Source organism: Lepidochelys kempii, chromosome 9, assembly GCF_965140265.1.
Source record: "Lepidochelys kempii isolate rLepKem1 chromosome 9, rLepKem1.hap2, whole genome shotgun sequence".
NCBI classification, from domain to species: domain Eukaryota; kingdom Metazoa; phylum Chordata; order Testudines; family Cheloniidae; genus Lepidochelys; species Lepidochelys kempii.
Genome location: NC_133264.1, coordinates 39,412,023 through 39,436,127, shown reverse-complemented (window position 1 = coordinate 39,436,127; position 24,105 = coordinate 39,412,023). Strand labels below are relative to the sequence as shown.

Sequence of the window (24,105 nt, the reverse complement as noted above, 5' to 3'; positions counted from 1 at the left end):
AGGTTACCTTTAGCTTCTTAACCCTTTACAGGTGAGAGGAGCTTTCCCCTGGCCAAGAGGGATGTCAAAGGGGTTTACCCTTCCCTTTATATTTATGACAGTTCTAAACTAACTTATTTTAGCAATATAGTTGGCCCCTACTCTACATTTTTAATGGAAAGTTTGAAAAAATGTATAAAAGACACTAAATGTAGCTTGATGAATTGAGGTACACTGTTTTACACTATTTTCTTAACCTTCTCCAGATATTAACATTTTTTATTTTAAATCAGCTTTATGAAACATGTTTTATAAATGGATTGTTTTTTCTCTGCTAATCCAGAATTAGAGTAGTAACTTTGTCAACAATTTACTCCCCTGTTAAGCACAATCACGGTAGTTTATAAATTGTAAGCACAACAAAAGTCATAGAGTATCAGGATTCTAAAGTGGGACTACTGACAGGTGTGTAGTGGGTTTTTATTTATTTATTTATTTAGCTATTTATTTATTAAACTATTGCGTAATCTCAGGAGTAAAGATTAGTGTATGGAAACAGAGTTCCTAAACATACATTTCCATCTATTCTATATACTTAAGTACTTAGTCATTTGGTTTAAAAAAAAAAAAAAGTACAAAGGACACTAGAAAATGTAGATCTGTTTTAAATAATGTGTACAATTTTGATAAGTTAATAATATCTGTATATAGTTAATCAGTTTACCAGTTGGTTAAACGAATAACAAAAATGATATTTATGTATGAAGGGCTTTAGGTTCAGAATTGGCAATTTACATAGCTCACTATTTCTACCTAATATTTTTGTAAAAGGAAAAAAAATCCAGTACATTTTGTACAATGATATAGTACTCTTTATATCTGCTTTTATGGCACATGAGCAAATACAGATGGGTGCTTAGTATTTTTCTGTGCTTAGTATTAAATGTTTATTCTGAGTCTCCAGTTTTCTGAAAGTATCTGTAAATCTGAGAGAGCAGAGATGCTTGCTTCTAGAGGAATGGGTGAAAGTCCCCTTGAAGATGGAGGAGTTTTTAAGGTCTGTGTACTTGGCCTTGAAAATAGTACTTCTGCTAGACTAAACTAGCACTTGTTTTGGAGAAGAGCTCTACTTCAGCCAGTCCTCCTATGGTTTGCCAGAGAGCTTTGCGCTGATTAAACTGTAAGAGGTTTGTCAGAGTGGAGCTCCTTCCCTTATTCCCCCAGTTAAATCCCTTTATCAGTGCTATTGCTCCTCCTCTTCCGGTTCCCCACATGACCCCCTGTTAGCCGACGGCCAAGGATGTTTGGTGAGGTGCCAGCTATGCCCGTTTATACCATCCGTGACTTTAACCGCTAGGACGCACTGTCCCTTCGCGGCGGGCAGCCCGGGCTAGGCTGACGGACGCCCCAAGGTCCTAACCACCTGTGACTTTAACTGCTAGAGCTCAGAGCTCCTTCGCAGCGGGCAGTCAATACTGACTGACAGGTGCCCCAATGGCAGCACTAAGAGCCTCTCCACACCCGTGACTTTAACTGCTAGAGCTCAGAGCTCCTTCGCAGCGGGCAGCCAGGATTGACTGACAGGTGCCCCAAGAGTTTGCCCCGTGGAGGCGGCACAACTCAACGCTAGGCTCTTAGTACTCTCACCTAATGGCCAGGCTTTAGAGCCAAAACGGCTGAGGATCTTTAATTGTGTTGGCTGCTTTCCAGTAAACCAGAGAAAACAAGTCAGGCTTATGCATAAATGGTTACCAAAATTTATTAAGCTAGATTCTAATCATGTGGTTACAAAATTGCTAGTGCCTACTTATTTAAATGTAGAGATGTTACACACACAAACAAGTTACAAAACTGAAGCCACAATCCCAAAGAAAGAAAACAAGGTATAGAGCTCTATTTCAAAATATGTGTACACTAAAGATAGGAGATCAGGTGTGGGTGCTTCTTACCCTCCTTGCATCTCTCGATTCCAGCGGTGCCAAGCCAGGATCGGTCACTCAATTCCGCGGAAAGACGAATAAGGGACAAGGCGTAGGGACCCTCTTAGCTGCAGAAGCCTTGGGAGGCTGTCACTTATCTGACCAGCAGATAGATAGTGAAAAGCACTCAAAAATCATGGTGCTGTAGGTCCCCTACTTATACCTCTGTACTCCTTTATTCTCTTTCTCCTTTCTTATGCCAAATTGAGGCTGGTCTGTCGGGGTGACGCCAGCTTTCGCAAGAGTAGTTTACACTTGCAAAGGAGAGAAACAATAAGTTTCGACTACTGGACATTTCTTTTATCAGGGTAAATATTTTCCCACCTAGGATGTTGGTGTGTGTGCATCACGCTATTTAGTAGGGGCTAAGAGCCATGTCTGTCACAGGGCCTCTGCCTGCTGTGAGCTTAATCGTCGTATCTGCTCCCAGAGGCACATTGTAGCAGCACACCTGTGCTTTCACAGCTTCAAAGGCTGTGCTGGAATATATGTTAAGTGCCCTGTTCCGGCTTCCTCCTGTGTTTCCAGCAATGCTGGTCTGAGGGGGGGGGGCTGGCTGTCTGGCTACACCCCCCTACCCCACTTCCCCTTGTTTCTTCAGTATGTCGCAGAGCCAAGACAGCAGCACTGTGGGAAGCCCTTGACACACTGAGCCATTGTATGGGTACATCAGGCAACAGTATCCATTGCTGAGCTGTCTGTGCTTCAGGGGTTCCCAACAGCACTGATGCTAAATGGGAAGAAAAGCCAAGGGGGAGTGTGTGAGTGAGTAGGAGGAGGGTGTATGGTACCAGGATGGGTGAAGCAGGGTTTTAGAGTGGGGTGTAGAATGTGGAATGATGGCAGGCATTGTGGACAGCCAAGGTGTGAGGAGTGAGCATAAGAATAGCCATACTGGGTCAGACCAAAGGTCCATCTAGCTTAATATCCTGTCTTCTGACAGTGACCAGTGCCAGGCACCCTAGAGGGGATGAACAGAACAGGTTATCATCAAGTGATCTATTCCCTGTCGCCCATTCCCTGCTTCTGGCAAACAGAGGCTAGGGACACCATCCCTGCCCATCCTGGCTAATAGCCATTGATGGACCTTTCCTCCGTGAAGTTACCTAGTTCTTTTTAGAGCCCTGTTATAGTCTTGGCCTTCACAAAATGCTCTAGCAAGGAGTTCTACAGGTTGACTGTGTGTTGTGTGGAAAAAAATACTTTTTGTTTTTGTTTTTAAACCTGCTGCCTATTAATTTCATTTGGTGACCCCTAGTTCTTGACTTTTGAGAAGGAGTAAATAACACTTCCTTATTTACTTTTTCCACACCAGGTATGATTTTATATACCTGTATAATATCCCCCCTTCCTTAGTCGTCTCTTTTCCAAGCTGAAAAGTCCCAGTCTTACTTTGTTCCATACCCCTAGTCATTTCTGTTTGCCCTTTTTGAAACCTTTTCCAATTCCAATATATCTTTTTTGAGATGGGGTGATCATATCTGCATGCAGTATTCAAGATGTAGGTGTACCATGGATTTATATAGAGGCAATATGATATTTTCTGTTTTAGTATCTATTTCTTTCTTAATGATTTCCAACGTTCTGTTGGCTTTTTTGGCTGCCGCTGCACATTGAGTGGATGTTTTCAGAGAACAATCCACAATGGTACCAAGATCTCTCTTTTGAGTGGTAACAGCTAATTTAGACCTCATCATTTTATATGTATAATTTGGATTATGTTTTCCAATATGCATTACTTTACATTTATCAACGTTGAATTTCATCTGCCATTTTGTTGCCCAGTCACCCAGTTTTGTGAGATCCCTGTATAGCTTTTCGCAGTCTGCTTTGGACTTAACTATCTTGAGTAGTTTTGTATCATCTGCAAATTTTGCCACCTCACTCTTTACCCTGTTTTCCAGGTCATATATGAATATGTTGAATAGTACTAGTCCCAGAACAGGCCCTTGGGGGACACCACTATTTACCTCTCTCCATTCTGAAAACTGACCGTTCCTACCCTATGTTTCCTTTCTTTTAACGGTCCTCTCATGGATTGGTAACTTTCCCTCTTATCCCATGACAGCTTACTTTGCTTAAAAGCCTTTGGTGAGGGACCTTGTCAAAGCTTTCTGAAAATCTAAGTACACTAGGTCCACTGGATCCCCCTTGCCCACATGCTTGTTGACCGCCTCAGAGAATTCTAGTAGATTGGTGAGGCATGATTTCCCTTTACAAAAACCATGTTGGCTCTTCCCCAATAGATTATGTTCATCTATGTTTCTGACAGTTCTGTTCTTTACTATAGTTTCAACCAATTTGCCTGGTACTTAAATCAGGCTTTTTGGCCTGTAATTGTTGGGATCACCTCTGACATCACATTAGCTATCCTCTAGTCCAGTGGTTCCCAAAATTGTTCCACCGCTTGTGAAGGGAAAGCCCCTGGAGGGCCAGGCCAGTTTGTTTACCTGCCGCGTCCGCAGGTTTGGCCAATCACGGCTCCGAGTGGCCGCGGTTCGCTGCTCCAGGCCAATGGGAGCTGCTGGAAGCGGCATGGGCTGAGGTGACATACTGCCCACCGCTTCCAGCAGCTCCCATTGGCCTGGAGCAGCGAACCGTGGCCACTGGGAGCCGTGATTGGCCAAACCTGCGGACGCGGCAGGTAAACAAACTGGCCTGCCCCACCAGGTGCTTTCCTTGCACAAGCGGCAGAACAAGTTTGGGAACCACTGCTCTAGTCATTTGGTACAGAAGCTTATTTAAATGATAAGTTACAAACCACATTTAGTAGTTCTGCTATTTCACATTTGAGTTCCTTCAGAACTCTTGGGTGAATACCGTCTGGTCCTGGTGACTTATTGCTGTTTAATTTATCAATTTGTTCCAAAACCTGCTCTAATGACTCCTCAATCTGGGAAAGTTCCTCAGATTTGACACCTAAAAAGAATGGCTCAGGTTTGGGGGAATTCCTCACATCCTCAGCTATGAAGACCGAAGCAAAAAAATTATTTAGTTTCTCCGCAATGGCCTTATCATCCTTGAGTGCTCCTTTAGCATCTTGATCGTCCAGTGGCCCCACTGGTTGTTTAGCAGGCTTCCTGCTTCTGATGTTCTTAACAATTTTTTTGAGTTTTTGGCTAGATGTTCTTAAAATTCTTTTTTGGCCTTCATAATTATATTTTTACACATCACTTGCCAGAGTTTATGCTCCTTTCTATTTTCCTCACTAGGATTTAACTTCCACTATTTAAAAGATGACTTTTTGCTTCTCATTGCTTCTTTTACTTTGTTGTTTAGCCACAGTGGCACTTTTTTGGTTCTCTTACTATGGCTTTTTAATTTGGGGTATACATTTAAGTTGAGCCTCTGTTATGGTGTCTTTAAAAAAAGTTTCCATGCAGCTTGCAGGGATTTCACTTTTGACACTGTACCTTTTAATTTCTGTTTAACTAACTGCCTCATTTTTGTGTAGTTCCCCTTTCTGAAATTAAATGCTACCGTGTTGGGCTGCTGTGGTGCTTTCCCTGCCACAGGGATGTTAAATTTAATTATATTATGGTCACTATTACCAAACGGTCCAGCTATATTCACCTCTTGGACCAGATCCTATGCTCACTTAGGACTAAATCAAGGATTGCCTCTCCTCTTGTGGGTTCCAGGACTAGCTGCTCCAAGAAGCAGTCTTTTCAGGTGTCAAGAAACTTTATCTCTGTATCCCATCCTGAGGTGACATGTACCCAGTCAATATGGGGATAGTTGAAATCCCCCATTATTATTGAGTTCTTTATTTTTATAGCATCTCTAATCTCTCTGAGCATTTCAGGGTCACTATCACCATCCTGGTCAGGTGTTCTGTAATATATCCCTACTGCTATATTATTATTATTCGAGCATGGAATTACTATCCACTGAGATTCTGGTATAGTTTGCTTCATGTAAGATTTTTACTTCATTTGATTCTATGCTTTCTTTCACATATAGTGCTACACCCCCACCAGAACGACCTGTTCTGTCCTTCCAATATATTTCGTACCCTGGTATTACTGTGTCTCATTGATTATCCTAATTCACCACCTTTCAGTGATGTCTATTATATCAATATCCTCATTTAATACGAGGCACTGTAGTTCACCCATCTTTTTATTTAGACTTCTAACATTTGTATATAAGCACTTTAAGAACTTGTCACTTTTTATCTGTCTGCCATTACATGATGTAATTGAATGGGACTCTTTCATTTGGCTGATTCTCATCTGATCCTACCCGCATTTTATCATCGTCCATCCTCTCCTCCTTACTAAGATGCAGGGGAGGATCTATTAATGGAGATTCTCTAAGGGATGTCCCTGTCCGAACCACATGCTCCTCCACACCTGCCGGTTTTCCCCCAGCCCTTAGTTTAAAAACTGCTCTATGACCTTTTTAATTTTAAGTGCCAGCAATCTGGTTCCATTTTGGTTTAGGTGGAGCCCATCCTTCCTGTATAGGCTCCCCCTTTTTGAAAAGTTTGCTCAGGTCCTAATAAATCCAAACCCCTCCTCCCTATACCATCATCTCATCAACGCACTGAGATCCTGCACTTCTGCAGGTCAAACTGGCCCTGCATGTGGAACTGGAAGCATTTCAGAGAATGCTACCATGGAGGTCCTGGACTTCAGTCTCTTGCCTAGCAGCGTAAGTTTGGCCTCCAGAACCTCTCTCCTATCCTTCCCTGTGTCATTGGTACCTACATGTACCATGACTGCTGGCTCCTCCCCAGCACTACACATAAGTCTATCTAGATGTGTCAAGAGTTGCGCAATCTTCGCACCAGGAGCACAATTCACCATGTGGTTCTCCCAGTCATCGCAAACCCAGCTATCTATGTTTCTAATGATCGAATCCCCCATAACTATTACCTGTCTCTTCCTAATAACTGGAGTTCCCTCCCCCTGGAGAGGTATCCTCTGTGTGAGAGGATACCACAACATCATCTGGAAGGAGGGTCCCAACTATGGGATCATTTCCCTAAGCTCCTGTTGGATGGTCTCCTTCCCTGAGACTTTCATCCTCCTCAACAGCACATGGGCTGTTAGACCAGGGGTGGGACCATTCTACTGTGTCCCAGAAAGTCTCATGTGTGTTCCTCTCTGTCTCCCTGAGCTGCTCCAGTTCAGCCACTCAGGTCTCTAAAGCCCGTACATGGTCTCTTAGGGCCAGGAGCTCCTTGCACCAAATGCACACATACGCAACCTGTCCATAGGGCAGGTAATTCTACATGATGCACTGAGTGAAATAAACTGGATAGCCCCCACTCTGTTGCTGAACTTCTGCCTGCATTCTCCTTTTACTTCTGCAGCTCGTTCCTTTGTTGCTTTTTTTGTTTTTATCAGCGGAAGGGTTTGGCCTTACATTTAAAGAATGTTAAGGGTATCTAACCCCCACTCAGCTCCCTTGCAAAACTCCCCTGTTCGCTGCTCCTATTCACTAGCTCCTTTGGTCGCTTGTGAGCAGGCTTTTTAAAGCTCTGGTCTTCCTGAGTAGCCTCGCCCCCTGCTAAGGGTTGATGGGTGCTAAAGGGCTTAGGGTTCAAAGCCTTATTAAGAAGCTCTCAGCTTTGCCTAGCAGGCCACTAGGCTCAGCACATGGTCCCTCAAACCATCGGCGCCGAGTTTGTAATCTGCCAGGGAGTGCTCCCACAGCTCTGCCCAGGCCCTGCCCCCACTCATTTCCCCCAATGCCCCACCCCTTCCCTGCCCAGTTCTGCCCCCGTCTCCCCAGCATGCTGCGCGCTCGCTCCTCCCCCCCAGTGCATCCTGATGCTGTGAAACAGCTGATCCGCGGTAGGCAGTGGGAGGGAGGGGGAGGTGCTGATCGGCGGTGCCCACTGGCCAGCAGGAGGCACTGGGGGTAGGGGGAGATTTTGGTAGGGAGGCTGCCAGTGTGTGCTCAGCACCCACCATTTCTTTTTCCTGTGGGTGCTCCAGCCCCAGAGCAGGCACCTAAAGCCCAAACAAACAGACCACATGGTATATTTCAGTCAAGAAGCAAGCACACCACAAGCACACAAACTACTGACAACAAACTTACCCCAAGGGTCACGTAATCACTCCTCCTTCACCTGAGCATGAGGAAAAATTTGGGATTCAGCTGTGGATAGCCTGGAGGGAGACATGTCTCCAAGAATAGCTCTGCACTGACAAGTCTCCTCTTCCAATGCTAGACATTGTCAAAGTCCAGTCTCTTTCCCCTACCTGCATTGATTGACTAGCTCTTAAATGTCTTTTTTTTTTCTTTTTTTTTTAACACCCTTCTACTCATAATGGCTGTGAATATGACATCTACTGAGTGAGAATTGTTTGTCCAGCACTGGCCAAACCAACTTCTCTCTAATGTGGTAGCAGTTAAATGGAACAAATAATTGTACAGCTGTACGTGCGCTTAAGGTGAGAGTGCTCAGCTGCCGCAAGACATCCTTATATCACAAAATTGCAAAACGTATGTACAGCTATCAGAAAGATTCAAGTTGGACAGGTGGATTCTATTCTGTCACACACAAGCATATTTGAATGTCACTGGTGTTCACATATGCATTTCTATAAAAAGCAAAGCTCTAGAAGTGGCCCTACGGAGAGGTTGCAGGATGGCAGGAATCATAAACTGGTATGGCAGGGTCCTGAGTTGAGTGCACTTGTGATGCTACCTTGCTTTTAAATTGACAGCACTATAAGTATTATTTTACACTAGCACCTCTGCGATTCAAACCTTATCTGTCTTTTCCAGACTGTTTTTAATGCTGTATATCTGCCAGAAGATTCTTCCTTCCCCATTCCATGTTTCATTGTTTCAGTACCCCTCTACCCTTTCTTCTTGTTCTTTCCTCACCAGTCCTCTGCTTTACCCTTCCATTTTCTTCCCAAACAAACAAAACAAAACACAAAAACCCTGCGGCTATCATGAGGATTTCAGAAACTTGTCTGGTCTGCAGTGTACCATGTGACCCTTGGAATAACCTATTAATACCAAAAAATCTTTACCTTGGAGGGAGGGATAAGTAACTTTTTTGTAGTTCCAAACATACTTGTTTGCTTTTACAGGCTAGCGTAAGACTACCGGATAGTCTTTGCGTTTTTGCTGTGTGGCTTAGTTCCATGTCAATGCTTTAAATAGTTTGCTCACATGGAACTGAAAGAACCATCTGTCTTATAAATGTAGAAAAATTTTAGATCACTCTGTGGCAAGAGAAAAAAAAAAGCACGTGACCATTTTAGCCTTGCTCCACACTTTCTTCTCAGACCCATTGCAGTTCTAAAGGAAAAAAAGTTTGGGACATGGCTTTGTTGTCTACTTTTATGCTTCTAGGTAAATATAGATTAATTTTTTCTAAAACTGTCCTTCTGTATAAATTGCTACAGGACCATTATGTATGTTTTTAATATTCAAAACCATACTGGAAAGAATGGAAAGTATTTGTAATGCAATAGTTTGATAGTTGATGTTATACAGCATATGCTTTGTTCTATGTGGACTGAAGTTTGTAATAATTTCATTTTCTGCAGTGTGTAGTTTTTTGTTCCTGTCAATTTCATCTGTATTCTTTTTACATACTCAAAACCTATATAGAACTGCCTCCCTACAGTTATTCATCTGAGTATAATATTTGATTTGTTCAATTATACTTTCTTTCTAAGGAGACTACTTCTCATGTAATCATGGATACAATTATTTTCAAGTGCCTGTTGTAATGATTGCATCCATTGCTTAGAAACTATATGTCTAGTATTTATGTTCTGTGAGCTCACTTTCTGGAGTTCATAAGTTGTTCTGCAAAAACAAGAGAACAAATTAATCAGACCCTTTTTAGATTTAATAGGTCATATTTAAAATACAGTGAAGATAAAGTTATTCAAAGGAATGTTAACATGTTTCAAAAGTAGCTATTTTTTATTCATACAAAAGATTTTCTCTGTTTGCTTAGCCAAAACTGTTTACATATTTAAAATGTTTCCTCGGCTTCTGTAAAAGATAAACTTTTTTTGTAATACACTCATTTATATAAAAGTCTGGTTTTGTTTAAATATTCTGTAATATGCAATTCAGATATTTACATAGCTCATAAATTTAAAAATACAATGAAAACCTTGGGACAGATAGCTGGTACAAATTGTTTTAGCTCCATTGTCTTCAAAAGAGTTACCGTGACCTACATTAGCTGAGAGTTTGGACCCTTTTCTCCAATTAAAATTTTTGTTAATACAAAACACATGAGAATTCAGACATAAAGATTCCTAGACCATTGATTGTGGTGGTGGTTTTTTTTGTTTTTTGTTTTTCTACCATCTGGACAGCCTCCTGCAATTCTTTTAGAGTTAACTGTACAGATTGCCCATTTTGACACCTTTTTATTTTTGTCTATTTGCCAACGTGTTCCTTTTTTTCATGTTTCAGATATTTTCTGGCGTGGCAGGACAACAGTCAGGGCTTCCTTGCTGTTGTATTTGGATATTAATGAAAAAATCATATATTGTATCTTGTTTCTATTAGTTCTGACTTTTTAAAATATCCTTTAAAATAATTGTATGCTATTGCTCCTCTAGTTTTAAACATTTTGACAAGGTGTGAACTTTCTAAGCTACTTAAATTTCATCTCTGTTGTCTAGCTGTTTGTATAATAATGATATACATACATAGTCTGTATAGCATAGTTTCAGTGTAGGAGAGGTTTCCAAAAACCTCCAAAAGTATACTTTAAATCTTCATTTTTATCCATTGCACTGACTTCTGGAAATGCTCAGATAGCAAATTAAATAAATCTGTTGAAATTTTCGTCTTACACTTTTGGGTCCCTCTCCTGACAAGAGAAATGCTTAAGTCCTGGCAGGATAAGGGCCATATTCTAAAATACTGTTAATTGGGGCTCTAAATTTAAAAATGTAAGCACTGACAGAGCATTGACTGTTCCACGGAGATACATTTAGCTTAGTTTCATTTGATCCTGTACAGCATGCATTATATTGATAGCACTAAAGGCTGAATTCACATAATGTAAAAATAACTATAATATGTCATAGCCATTTATTGTAATGTAAAATACATTGTACGGCAGAGATTTAACATTATACCAGTTTACATCAGAAAAAGCAGCAAAGAGATGGGACAACATTAGGTAGCCAACTCCATGAGTTACTTGCTGTAGCGATCCCTGTGACCCCATATTGTCATGGGCTTATTGGTCAATAGCTCTGCTCCGGGGCAGAAACAGGATTGACACTAAGGAGTAGGAGTTTCAGTAAGGAGTACTGACAGCGAAAACTGCTGCTCTTCTAAGAGCTTTTAATAGCTGCTGCTTGTGGAGCAGAGATGAGGTGGCACAGCTGGAGAAAGGAAATGTGTGTGCCAAGTAGTGGGGAGTGGGGGAGGAGCCAGGCAGTGGGAGGAGGAGGGGGATGCATGCAAAGAAGGATTAGATAGGGAATATAAGAGTACAAGCAATGGAATTAGAAGGGGAAAAGGCACAATAATAAAGACATCAGACTGAAAAGATGACATAGAAAAGGCAGAAGGGGAGGGGAAAAAAAGAAGTTGAAAACAATTGAGAGAAATTCTGAGATTGCACAGGCAAAGTGGGAATGGATATTAATCATTTAGTGAGGGAGAGGGAGAAAGGATAGGGAGGCAAAGATATAGAATTGAAACTTTAAAAAGAGCCACAAAGAGGTATTTAAATTACAGTATTTTTTTATTGTTCACTTCTGACATTGGATAAGTAGAAATAACCTAATTTTCTAATAAAAACCTCAATTTGTATGAGTAGTTCAGATCATTCCTTCCAATGTGCATTATTATCTTGTATTTGTCAAAATGGAATTCCGTTTGTGGTTGGGCTACTCATTCAGCTGACGTATCTGGGTCCCTCCAAAGTTCTTCAAAGATTTCTCTATCTTGACTAACCTAAATAATTTTGTGTCATCTGAAATTTTTGCCACTCAGCTGTTCACCCATTTCCATAAAACTGATAAATGCGTTAAGCAATACTAGTCTTTGTACAGAAACTTGGGATAGCCCACTGTCAACTGGTCTGTAAGTAAAACATTTGCCACCATCCAATCATGAATAGTTGCAGCTGATTTTCAGAGAATGCATATTAGTTTTAGCAGTTTAGCCACTGGATTCCCTTGGAACTCTTGGGTTTATACCATGCGATCCTGGTGATTTGTGGCTCTTTAATTTATCCATTGTTCCAGTACTAATTCTTTTAATACTTAAATCTTTGGTAGTACCTCATCTTCGTTAACTGGATAGGGTAGGCCTGTGTAATTCCCCCATACCCTCTGTGGTAAAGACTGATGTAAAGAAATAATTTTGTTTCTCTGCAATAACTTTATTATCCTCTTTATTGCTCTCTTTTCTCCCTGATTCTGGCTTCCTGTTTCTAGTATACTTAAATACGTTTTTATTTTTATTTTTTGTTTTTGCTTCTTTGAGGGTTACACATCTTCTTTGTTATCTTATACTTAATAGTTTCAGAGCTAAATCTAATGATTTTGATTTTTTTTTTTTTTTACTTTAGATATAGTGTCACTGTTAGTTGTTGGTATGATTTTCCCCCAACCACCCACCAATGGATGTTGAACTTAATTATATTGTGTTCCCTATTAGTTACATCAACCCTGTAAGTTACTTAAACTAATAATAGTGTCTCCTGTTGTGTGCTCTGGAATTAGCTGTTCCAAAAAGCAACTGCTTATAGCATTTGAAAGTTGTCTGTCTAAAGTGTGTCTCCTTGGGACATTGGATCAATTTATATGGGGGTAATTGGAGTCCTCTATTAACTCTTTTATTAGGCATAGGAACTACTTTGATCTCCTTTAACAATATGCATTTACAGAGACTGGTATTATAATCTTATTAGTATAATTAAAAAACAGGAGTACTTGTTGCACCTTAGAGTCTAACAAATTTATTTGAGCATAAGCTTTCATGGGCTACAGCCCACTTCATTGGATGCATAGGGTAGAACATATAGTAAGAAGATATATATATATATATAGAGAGAGAGAGAGAGAACATGAAAAGATAGAGTAAGAGGCTAATTAATTAACATGAGCTGGCACTGGGCTTTGTTGCAAGGATAGGTTCCTGGGTTAGTGTTTTTGTTGTGTGGTGTGTGGTTGCTAGAGAGTATTTGCTTCAGGTTGGGGGGCTGTCTGTAAGCAAGGACTGGTCTGTCTCCCAAGATCTGCGAGAGTGAGCAATCATTTTTCAGGATAGGTTTTAGATCTTCGATGCGCTGGAGAGGTTTTAGTTGGGGGCTGAAGGTGACAGCTAGTGGTGTTCTGTTGTTTTCTTTGTTGGGCCTGTCCTGTAGTAGGTGACTTCTGGGTACTCTTCTGGCTCTGTCAATCGATGCCAACTCTGTCCACATACTTATTCAAGTGACACCATCATAGGACCTAATCACATTAGCCATGCCATCCCCATCATTTTCAATAAGAAAATCTTTCCCTCTTTGAAAGGAATATGTTGACGGGGCAAAGCCTTGAGAGTTCATTATTATAGCTGCAGTTTTCAAGGGCTACTACAGAAAATAATCTTCAAACCTAGGCAATCTGAAGAGACTTTGTCAACTCAACTTTGTCCAATATTTGGATTTTGTAGAACAAGCTTTTGCAAAGCCAAAGACCTATGAGAAATATTTCCATTTATTTTGTTTCACAAATCCAAGTTTGAGTTGACTTTGTGTCCCTTTCAGTTTAGTGTGATACTGCCAAGGGCATTTTCACAACAACATTAATGTTCACTTTTGTTGACTTTTTGTTTTTGTTTTAGTTGGGTAAATCCATAGTAGTTAAACTGGGTAATTTTTTCTGTATATTTCTAAAATATACTCTGAAACCTTTCTAAAATCTGTATTTCTTACATTCTTCTGAAAGGGACACTGAGATGTTGTGGGCACCATGCATGATCTAATGTAATTTAGCTTTTTCTCATATATTTTAATAGCTTTCTCCAATTTAAAAAAATCTGTGCTATCATCTAACATGAGTGAATTCTATTTTTAAACTTCATCTGTGTGCAGTATTTCAGTTTTGAGTTCAGTGATTATAAAGTGAAAAAAATTATTAGATATATTTTGACGTCCTTAAGAATATTTTATTGTACAAGTAAACAACTCCTCTGGATGGGGGGAAAGGGTGATATCTGAAAATTGTAAAATCAAAGTTTACTAAAAACAAGTTACTCAAGTTTATCTATGAGACAGCTTTCAAGGGGAAATGTCTAGGAATAGTGAGCCCACTGCAGTTAGCTTCACATGTAAAAAACTGCTGCTTTAGACTGCCATTTGGACAGCAGTCACTGGTCCTCCAGCGAAAGTGCGTCCATGCAGACAGCTGATTGGCAAGAAGTGATCCTGCATGACAAGTAGTGGTTAGGCCATGCTTGATCCCTGGGCTGGGAAATACTCTGTGATATAAAAAATTACTTCAGCTGAATTTTTCTTATCTAACCATTCTGGACTGATGTGATTTTTTCCTGTGTTATTTTTGCCATTCTCACTGATTACTAGATCGTAAATTAGGTAGATAGAACAATCAAAACTGAAATGTACTACTTTCTCCATACGTTGTACTTCCCAAGGCCCCAGTCATCACTACATACCTTAAATTGATGACCATTTGTACTGAAAATTTTCAGTGGGTTAAATTGTCCTATGTGTAAAACAAGATTGGCTGCCACTCACAAAAAGATGACATGTTGGAAGTGTAATAAGGGTACTTTAGACCTGTTCACTGTGTGTTCTTCTGTACTACTGGCAGTGAAGACTTCTGATGTTTCCAAGGAGGTGATGAAATATAAAGCCAACAATCTGTTGTTGTCTCCCTGCCTGAACTAGTCTCCAGGCAGGCAACCAAAGCAACATTTCCAATTAAAAGATACTCTGTAGAGTCAAGTTTCTGAAGTAAATGCTTGTGATATTTACTGTCAAGAGTGCCTAACAGAGTTAATACTATCCTGAGCTATTAAACCTGACCAGAATAAGAAGAGTTGGGGAAATTGTCATTCCCATCCTCATAAAGAACAGACCAAAATCTGTTTTTCCCCTTTATATGGTGAAGTTCCTTTTCTCAATATTAGATTTCCTAAACTATTTTCTCAGCTGCTTTTTACCAAGAGAAGTCCCAGTAGTCCTCTGGCTACAAGTTCCTTTACCAAGATGTGTATCTCTTTTTCTTCAGCAACTCCTGTCCGACCTCTCAGGGTGTATGCTGAAGAGTCGTCATATCCGCAATCATGGGAGATAATGACTCCTGTCTTATCCACTGACTGTTGATATAGGTTTTTAAATTCCTAGTCCTGCTGCTGCTCCTGTCACCCATGGAAAAATCCAACACAAGAAGCTGTTTCAAGGAAAAGAGTGCAAATGCAAAAACAGTGACACTTACGTCCCAGATAGATTTCAGAGGTCTTACTCCAAGGAGAGCTCTTTAGGGTCTTCCTGATTTCATTATGTAACGGCATCAAAAATTGACAGGATGAACCCAGAACTAGTGTTCTAGTGTGACTGATTTTCATGGAAGTCCATTTCCTGGTAAAATAACCAATTTTTACAACTGAATATTTTGCACATTATTAAAATAATAATATGGATGTAATAACCAGTATTAATTTACTACAAATGTTATTAATTTTATGTCTTTTAGTGCACTTAATTCCAGTCAAGGAAGATGGGATGAACCCTAAGAGCCGAAAGAGAATAATGCCTGATCCACTGACCGAACCCCCTGCCATTGATCCTATTTATGAAGCTCGTGTTTACTGTAACGTCCCTAGCATAACTGAAAGCAGCATGGAAGGTAGGCTGTGTGACATGGTGTAGACAATTGACAGGGTTTATTTCATTATTAGGTTCTACGTGTTAGCACTGGAAATGGTGATTTTAAGTGTGTATTGTAAATGCTTTAGAACTTGGAGCTAGCCACAAAAATCTTGACTGGCCTCTGAAATATATTCAGTTGCCAAAAATGCTCAATTCCTCCTTCTCCATATTTTGTATTTTGATTTTGGAGTTGGTTGCTAAAGGAGACCTACAAAGGTTCTTCTGACACTTAAATTTTTGTAAGATCCACAAAGGAACAGGGGGGATAAGGAGAGAAAATATAAGATTGTAGCTGTTGTTTAAAAATATTTAGCATTTTGTTTGAAACAGTGTAATCACTTCCTAGTGGTGTGAAATTTTGAACATGTTAATGCTGAAGAGTCAAACTGGGACACAAGCAATTGGGGTGCTTCCTCAGAAATGACAGGTTAAGTTGGTGGGAACCATGGAAAGAGATAACGATGGGAGGGGAAAGCAGCCTCTAACTTCAGTTGAGGAAGACATTTTTTGGACTGCTCACCCCATAGTATGGCACAAAGCATCTTATATCACTATACCTTTGTATCATCCACTAATGTCAGTTAAGTGCTTATATCAGTCAGTCCCCTTAGAAAGTAAACCTAAGGTAAAGATTAAAAAAACAGTACTTGGATCCAAAGTAGCCCACATTTGGTGACTTTCTAGGCATGCTGGAAAAGTCATCTGCTGAACTGGGTTTTTGGAGAGGGCTGAGGGTATGCTTCCCAGAATGATTAAAGAAGGGGAGGAAAGGAGCTTTATGGTAACAGAGTTTCTTTTTGAATAATTTATTCTGACATTTCTGGGGTTCTATTGTAGTATTATATGTTGGGCACCTAGAGCCGTTATAGGTGTCTATATTATTATTTAAATTGAAATAAATACTTCAGGATAAATGACTGTCTCTCCTCCATATTCTCTAAGTACTGAATATAGTGTGGATAAACAACAAATAATTAACAATAATGCATGCTTTTTTACTTGGAATAGTAGAATTGGAAAACATATGGAGGGGATTAAGACGGATGTTTAATTTTACTTCTTCATTCCGCATAGGTCATGCACCCCATTATTTTAAGCTTGTGTCTGTCCACGTGTTGATTCGCCATGGGGATAGATATCCACTGTATGCCATTCCCAAAACAAAAAGACCAGAGATCGACTGTACATTGGTGTCTAGCAGGTAAACGTCCTGGATTTTACCATTTCTCTCTCAATGTTGACATTTACTGTAACATTTCCAAATGTTGTGTGAGAGCTGAGGCATGGTCATGAACAAAATTAGATAGAGAGAAATGACTGTTGTTGTGCATCCAGTTTGTAAAGCAGCTATCTGGGAATGGTTGATTATCTCTTCACTCAGCTATGAACAGTTGTCCAAGTTTTTTTTATTAGTCATGTAGCAGTCTGTTGTTTTGAAGTCTCTTTAGCATGTCTACCTCTTGGATAAAGTTAGAGAGTCATGGCATTATCAAAAAATCCAGTGTGTGTTAGCTACACACAAAATAGTTTGTCATTGAAAAGATGGCTTCTGTCATAGCAGGCCTTGTGCATTGAGATTATATTTAATCTCTTCATTTGGTCCTTAAAAATGTAAAAAAATTAAATGATATAATAGCGCACAGATACATATGAATATTTTTCACACAAATTATATTAATGAAGCATTTTGACTGGGATTAATTGGATAAAAGTGTAGAAATTCCAAGTTATGGTTCTTACAACTGTAATCCAGCTCACTCATCCATGTATAGGTTTTATATTAACATATATTAATATTAAGATAAATGCCTTACTTTTAATGGCCAATTTGGTGTCATTTTGTGTGAGATTCATAGTTTCAATTTCTGGAATTTGGAGCAATTTTAAATTTTAACCTAATATATTAAAAGACAATTCAGGTCGTTTTTCAAAGTGACAGAATCATAGATTTCTTTAAAAAAAATCTACTTTTAAAAATTAAGATATTTAGCAAAAATAATAAAATGTAATAAGATTTCATTAAGGAGGCCATTTCCTGGGGCCAGACAGGAAATTCAGCTGAAGATGGTGGTAACTCTTCAATTGATTTAATTGGTAAAACAGTTGACTTTGACTGCCGTTTTTAGGTACGGTTCAACTTGTATTTAATAGTTCTTGAGGGAGGTGGATAAGTGGAGCTTAGTTTTATATTATCTTGGGTACTTGTAGGCAGATGTGATTAGCACTTGAGGAGAGATACTACCCCTGAGTACTAGGGCAGAGTTGATGTCCTTGTTCACAACTACAGGTTGAATTGGTAGTTGAAAGTGCTGTTGGTACGTAAACTGAATGTGTCATTCCTATTCCACGGTAATTTTACTTTATTCATAGTACTTCTTGGTAGAGAAGCTTCCTTGGTTAGTTCTATTGCTGGAATAAATGAAGTTCTGCTGGTTTGCAGCACTCAGCATACTTTCTGCTGTGGGCGTTAAGTATGTTTTGGCCCCATTCACACAAGTATTTGAACAGAATTCAGCATGGCTGAGGATGGCATGGGTCATGAGGGCAATTTGTGACCCATCTGGAGTCAAACAGCTGCCCACTTACTGGTACCTACAGTGTCAGACTGAACTTACCCCCAATTGCTGGTAAGTCTCTAGGCCTTTAGTCTGTTTGATATATCTCATTGTAAGCATCCTGTTTGTGACCCAGCTCTCTGACAGTCTTCTCTGATTGGCCCCACATGAAGCATTTTCACATGTTCCCTCCTCCTCCTAACTCAACAAGCTGGCTCCTCTCTCTGCAGGGAGCAAGTCTGACTGTTGTGAACTCCCATTAGGTCCCTTTCATCCCTATCCCTCTTCTTAGCTTGCAGCATCCTCAAAGCCTTGTGTGCTGTCCTGCTTCTTTTTTGAGGTAGCCATCACTCCAGCAAACTCCAGAGCACCATTTCCTTGCCACTTCCTCACTCCAGTAGCTTGGTTTAAGCAAAGATAATTTTCCTAGCCTGTCATTTTGACCGTGTTACTGCTTTGCATCCCCCTGCTGGCTCCCCCTACTCAGTCGCATCGTACAAAACTACTTGTCTTCACTTTCAAGGCCCTTTACAATTTACCTCCATCCTACTTCTTGTCTGCCATTCACAGTTGAGATGTCACTGCTCACCACCTCCAGTTGGCCCACTGTGCCAGCCTCCATCATGCACTGCTTACATTTTCAAACAATCACCAATCTGTTTCTCCCATGCTGCCTCTCAGTCTGGGGAGGAACTCTCTGTAAACATCCATGAAACTACTTAATTATCATCCTTAAAACGTTCTCCTTTTCCGTGATGCCTACAAAAAACTTGACGTTAGTTAGAGACCACTGCCTGTCATGCTGACTAGTATTGTTTCCTTGTACTCCCCATCTGTCTTTATCCATTTGAGGGTCTCCTGATTTATACTTATACTGTAAATTTGGGGTAGGGGCTGTCTTTTTATTCTCTGTCTGCACATTGCCTAAAACAATGGGGTCATGGTGTACGATTAAGGCTATGAGGCATTACAGTAATACAAATAATCTTGTGACGAACATGTTCTGTTTAAATAAAAGTATCATATTCTGTTACTAGTTCAGAGCAGCACATATTCTCAGGGATTATCTATCTTCATCTGCAAATCCTGGGCTACATCTGCATATAAAAAACCAGAACCAATTTAATTGAATATCTACACTACATACACTGCCTCTTTCAAATTTAAAATATCTCTTGTCCCTTATCTAAATGAAGCATTCGAGATTGACTGCTTTTTCCACATCACTAGGAAAGAATTTCAATCTCAGTTAATCAAATCTCCTTTCCTGCATGATAACAGTAAATTGCAATCTCTGTTCAGTAAATTCAGATCCAGCCTCTGCTATAGAAATTTTGAAACTTTTAAAAATACGTATATTCCACATGTATAAGTTACCTTTGATTTTTATTTCTTAACATTTATCCTTAGTCTCGAAGAGAGAAATAATGCTTTTTCTTCAGTTTAGTTTCTTTTTGCATTGAATATCTTTTTTGGGTGGGGGGAGGGGAGATGGCACATCTCATTTTAATTTGAGCTCTTTGAGGTAAACAGATACAATGTCACTATTCAAAAATTGCTATTTACCAACAGTTACCCCTCAGTGCTATTTGAGATGCCAGCGTGAAAGCCAAAGTAAAAAAGAAAAATATGGTATGTCAGTTACCTCTGAGTAATAAATATTTTAATGACAACCACTTAATTTGAATGCTTGGTGCTTTTATTTCACATTATAAGGCTGTCTCCAGCCTAGCACTTCCACTGGTAGCAGGCCCAGTTCAGGCTGCAGACATTCTGAGTGTTGCTGCTACTTTTGGCAGCAACATTTGTTCTTTTTTACTTTAGGTAGTGCTCAGTGATGTGAGAAGTGCAGTATGGAACAATCAAAAGTGGACATTAGGAACATACAGTATAAAAAGACTTCACCCTAGTTTGTTTGGTTTTACTTATACTGTACTTGAGGCATTGGTGGTGACTGAGTTCCCAAAAGACATAATTTTCCCCAGTGAACGTTCTGAGGTTATGTCTACACTCAAAACCTGCACGATCAAGTCTCAGAGCCTGGGTCTGCAGACTTGGGCCCATGCTACGGTTCTACCAGTTGTGTAGATATTCTGGCTCAGTCTCTGAAACCCACCTGTTCCCAGAGCTTCAGAGCCCGAGTCTGAATATCCACACAGCTGTTTTTAACACCGTAGCTTGGGCCAGAGCCTGTAGACTCAGGCTCCGAGACTCGCTGTCATAAGTTTTGAAATGTAGTATAGACGTACCCTCAAAATTTTGAAAGCTGAAAGTAAAAACAAAAAATGAATGCCCAACATAAATATCCTTTTCTATCAGTATATTGATTACCTGAGACAGAATGAATAGCTGCAATAATTTTTTGTTAATTATTTCTTCAAATATATTTGTCCTTCTCTAAAGTTGGGACTACCTGACTCTCTTTCCATAATACTCACAGTCTACGGTGAGGGGCTTTGAAATCAATGTATCCAAAGCAACGTGCGAGAGCGAAGTGTTGTTAAGTAATGTCTTGCAAAACTCCTTTGTCTTTCTTTTTTCTTCTTCGCTATGGCAGGTTTGTGGACCAGAGCAGTAGAGAAGTTGATTACAAATCTCATTTAGACAAGGGCTGGGTTTTTGTAAGATTTCCAGTACTTCCTAGCAATTACTAGAGTTCCAGATATCCTCATGAAACTGCCAAATGCAATGAAAATGAAACCTCTCCTAACCTGAACAGAGCTGCAATTTAGTGTAAGGAATAGGAGAAGTTAGTTCATTATCTGACAGAGTTCTCACATCCTGGTTTATATGTATAAAAATATTTCTTGTAAAACAATGTTTCCCTGATACCATATGTCACCACTGAGGGAAACTCCACCTGTGTTTTCTCTGTGGTCCAGCAAGCACTCCTACTTTCAAGCTTCCAGCTCCCCAGCCATTGCCTTTTTCGGGCAGAGACCACATCTCACTCCCTTCTGATTGGAGTATGTCCCGGCTGCACAGTTCCCTGCCTACGCTGTGTTAATCCCAGCAAAGACAGCCTGCCTAAATAGACCTGTCTGCTCTCTCAGCTGTTACAGGTGTAATTGCTACAGTTATAAGGGATCACACAGTACGTCTTTTTCCAGCCTACTTTATTCTTAAGGTAAAAAAGCATTAAAGAAAACATGGTAAAAACACTAAAAGAACCTACGGCATGCTAATAAGTTTACCAAACGTCACCCCAACTTTAACATAGGTTCTGGCAGGATAAATTCTTCAGCACCCCACCCTAGGGGAGTCCTTGTGATTACCAGTCCATCACAGCTTCAACTCAGAACAAAGCACACTCATGACATGTTTAGTTCTCCCTTCATACAGTTCAGGCATCTTTGATCTGGAATTACCAGAAGCAGGTAATTGGTACACAATGGGTCTCTCTGCCAGGGCCGTCCCTAACCATACGCAAAATATGCAGCTGCGTAGGGCACCAGGAAATTTGGGGCACCAAATTTCCTGGTGCCCTGCGCAGCTGCGTGCTGCTCCAGCACCCTGCCCTACCTCTTCCCCACGGCCCCCGCACCTGCTCCGCCCCAGCCTCGCCCCCACTCCAGCCCTTCACCAAAGCTCCTTCCCCTTCCCGCACCTGCACCAACCCAGCCCCGCCACCACTCCCCTGAGAACTGCAGCAGGGCTGGGCCTGTACTCACCGGCGGCGGGAAGTGCAGCAACCCAGCCCCAGCTGCGCCGCCAGTGAGTGGTGGGGGGCTGCATAGGGCTCCAGAATAGCTAGGGACGGCACTGCTCTCTCCCCAGGGCGTGTCTTCAAAAGGTTGGCTTTAAAGTGGATCATTTGCATTTCCCAGGTATTTCCTAGAAAATTCACTTCACAGGTACTGTTCCAAAAAAGTTTATTGAAGTTTCAATATCTTCCAGAGATTGCATTAGTCGGTCTCCTAAGAGAAGGTATATACATACAATTCCACAATAACACATACACAATTGCATTTCTAATACAATGGACCCCAAAGATGTTAAACTTAATTCAATGAAGTTTAACCTAATTCAATAAAGTTCATTAATGATATTTCAGGATATTGTCACTGTCACACTCTTGATGATTTTTAAAGAGAAAAATCTTCTAAATTAAGCTTGAGCATTTTGTACTTAAGGAAGCCTGATCATAGTGCATTTTGAAAAACTCTTACGCTAGTATATTTTAGAACTTAAGCTAGTGTTGGCTGCAGTTCAGTGAAAACCAGAAGCTTTATTGTTACTGTCCACTCAGCCATGCAAGGGTCAAGAGAAGAGGTGTCAGCAGGATTGTCTGAATTGCAGTGTTTTCTTGTAGTCTCTGGAGACAAGTGCCAGCGGTATAAATGCATGGGTGTTGCTTCCTCCGCATGTCACTCGGGCAAGAACTGACCAACAGATGAGCAAGCATTAAGTTACTCCTCCAAGCAGCACACAGGATCTCCATTTTCCTTCCCAGCAAGTTCTTCCTGCTCCTTTACTGTAGAATCAGGCAGAGAGGTGGTTGTTCTGTGGTGCATTTTAAGGGTAGTAGAGCAGGAATTTGAATCGATTTAATTTGGTTTTTAGGTTTGTCATTCTCACATGTAAGTTCCTGGTCTCAGGAAATGCATAAGATGCCTTGCTGCGTGTCCCCCATGCCTCCAGCATAAGCAGCACCTGTGGTTTTGTCTTTGGAACCAGATTACCTCACCTCTTCAGTGTCTAAGTGGTTTCTATGTAACTAATGACTGGACAGTGGGTATTGTGATATTCCTTGTCTCCCTGACTGGCTAGTCTTGAGCAGTTCAATTTAGGAAACTATTAGACAAGTCCCAGACAGTGTCCTGTTTCAATTCTTTGCCCTTCTGATTATATTAAAATCAGTTAACTTTAATAATCTTGCATGATGGGGATGTTGCTAACATATACAGAACCGGTGTGATAAACTATCTGGAATGAATCATTAAGCATAGTTTAATCCCATACTCATAAAACTAATAGGAACCTTTACTAAAGAGGATCATTTACTAGACATGTAACATAAATGGGCAGAAAAGTTAGCCGAGTCTGAATTCAGTAAATTCAGTGTCTGAAGAGTACTGAAACATGAGGTGCTCTGCTCACCACAGGAGCGCCTCCTTGTGGCCATATCTGAGAATTAGCTCTGCTCGTCTGATGCCCCCTTCTGCAGTTGCTCACTCCACCTCTGTCTCTATATCTTGCAGTCTCAAGACTCAAATGCTCCCGCTTTGTGGCTTGGCCCCCGGCTGGGTCACTGTAGTCCACCCCTTCCAGGGCATGAAAGGCTCTTGGGATCCACTGTCCAGTGCTGTCTTCCCTCTCATTGCCCCTTAATGGCGCCTCTGCTCAGTGGCTAGTGGGGACCTAGGCCTGCCCTTGACACTGGGTTCCAGCCCAGGGATGCTACAAGTAGTCAAGGTCTGCACAGTCCTGAACCGTACTGCTGTATCCTTAGGCTGCTCCTATATTGCCTTCTCTCACCCTGAGAGTGACTGCAGCCCATCTCTCTCTGCAGTCCCCATCAGCTCTCAGCTACTGGGATTTATTCAGGCCCTTCCAGTCCAGCTGAACCTTATATCTAATTAGTTCTTGCCCCCTTGCTGCTCCTCCAGGTACAGTGTAGGTGGATAACTAGCCTGCCTAGCCACCTTAACCCCTTCAGGCCTTGTGTGGGATGGACACCCTATCACAACTAGATTTATTTTTTTTAGTCAGGATATCTGACTGCATAAGAAAAACAACCCGGAAGTAGGTA

General features: G+C 40.7%; 1 protein-coding gene across 1 annotated transcript in view; it reads left to right on the top strand.

Moving 5' to 3' along the window:
* PXYLP1 (2-phosphoxylose phosphatase 1) overlaps window positions 1-24,105 on the top strand; it is a 102,481-nt gene that overhangs the window by 52,513 nt on the left and 25,863 nt on the right. Inside the window, exons 3-4 of the mRNA XM_073359962.1 lie at window positions 15,623-15,775; window positions 16,873-16,999. Coding sequence (XP_073216063.1) covers window positions 15,623-15,775; window positions 16,873-16,999 — 280 coding nt within the window. The remainder of the gene's footprint in view (window positions 1-15,622; window positions 15,776-16,872; window positions 17,000-24,105) is intronic.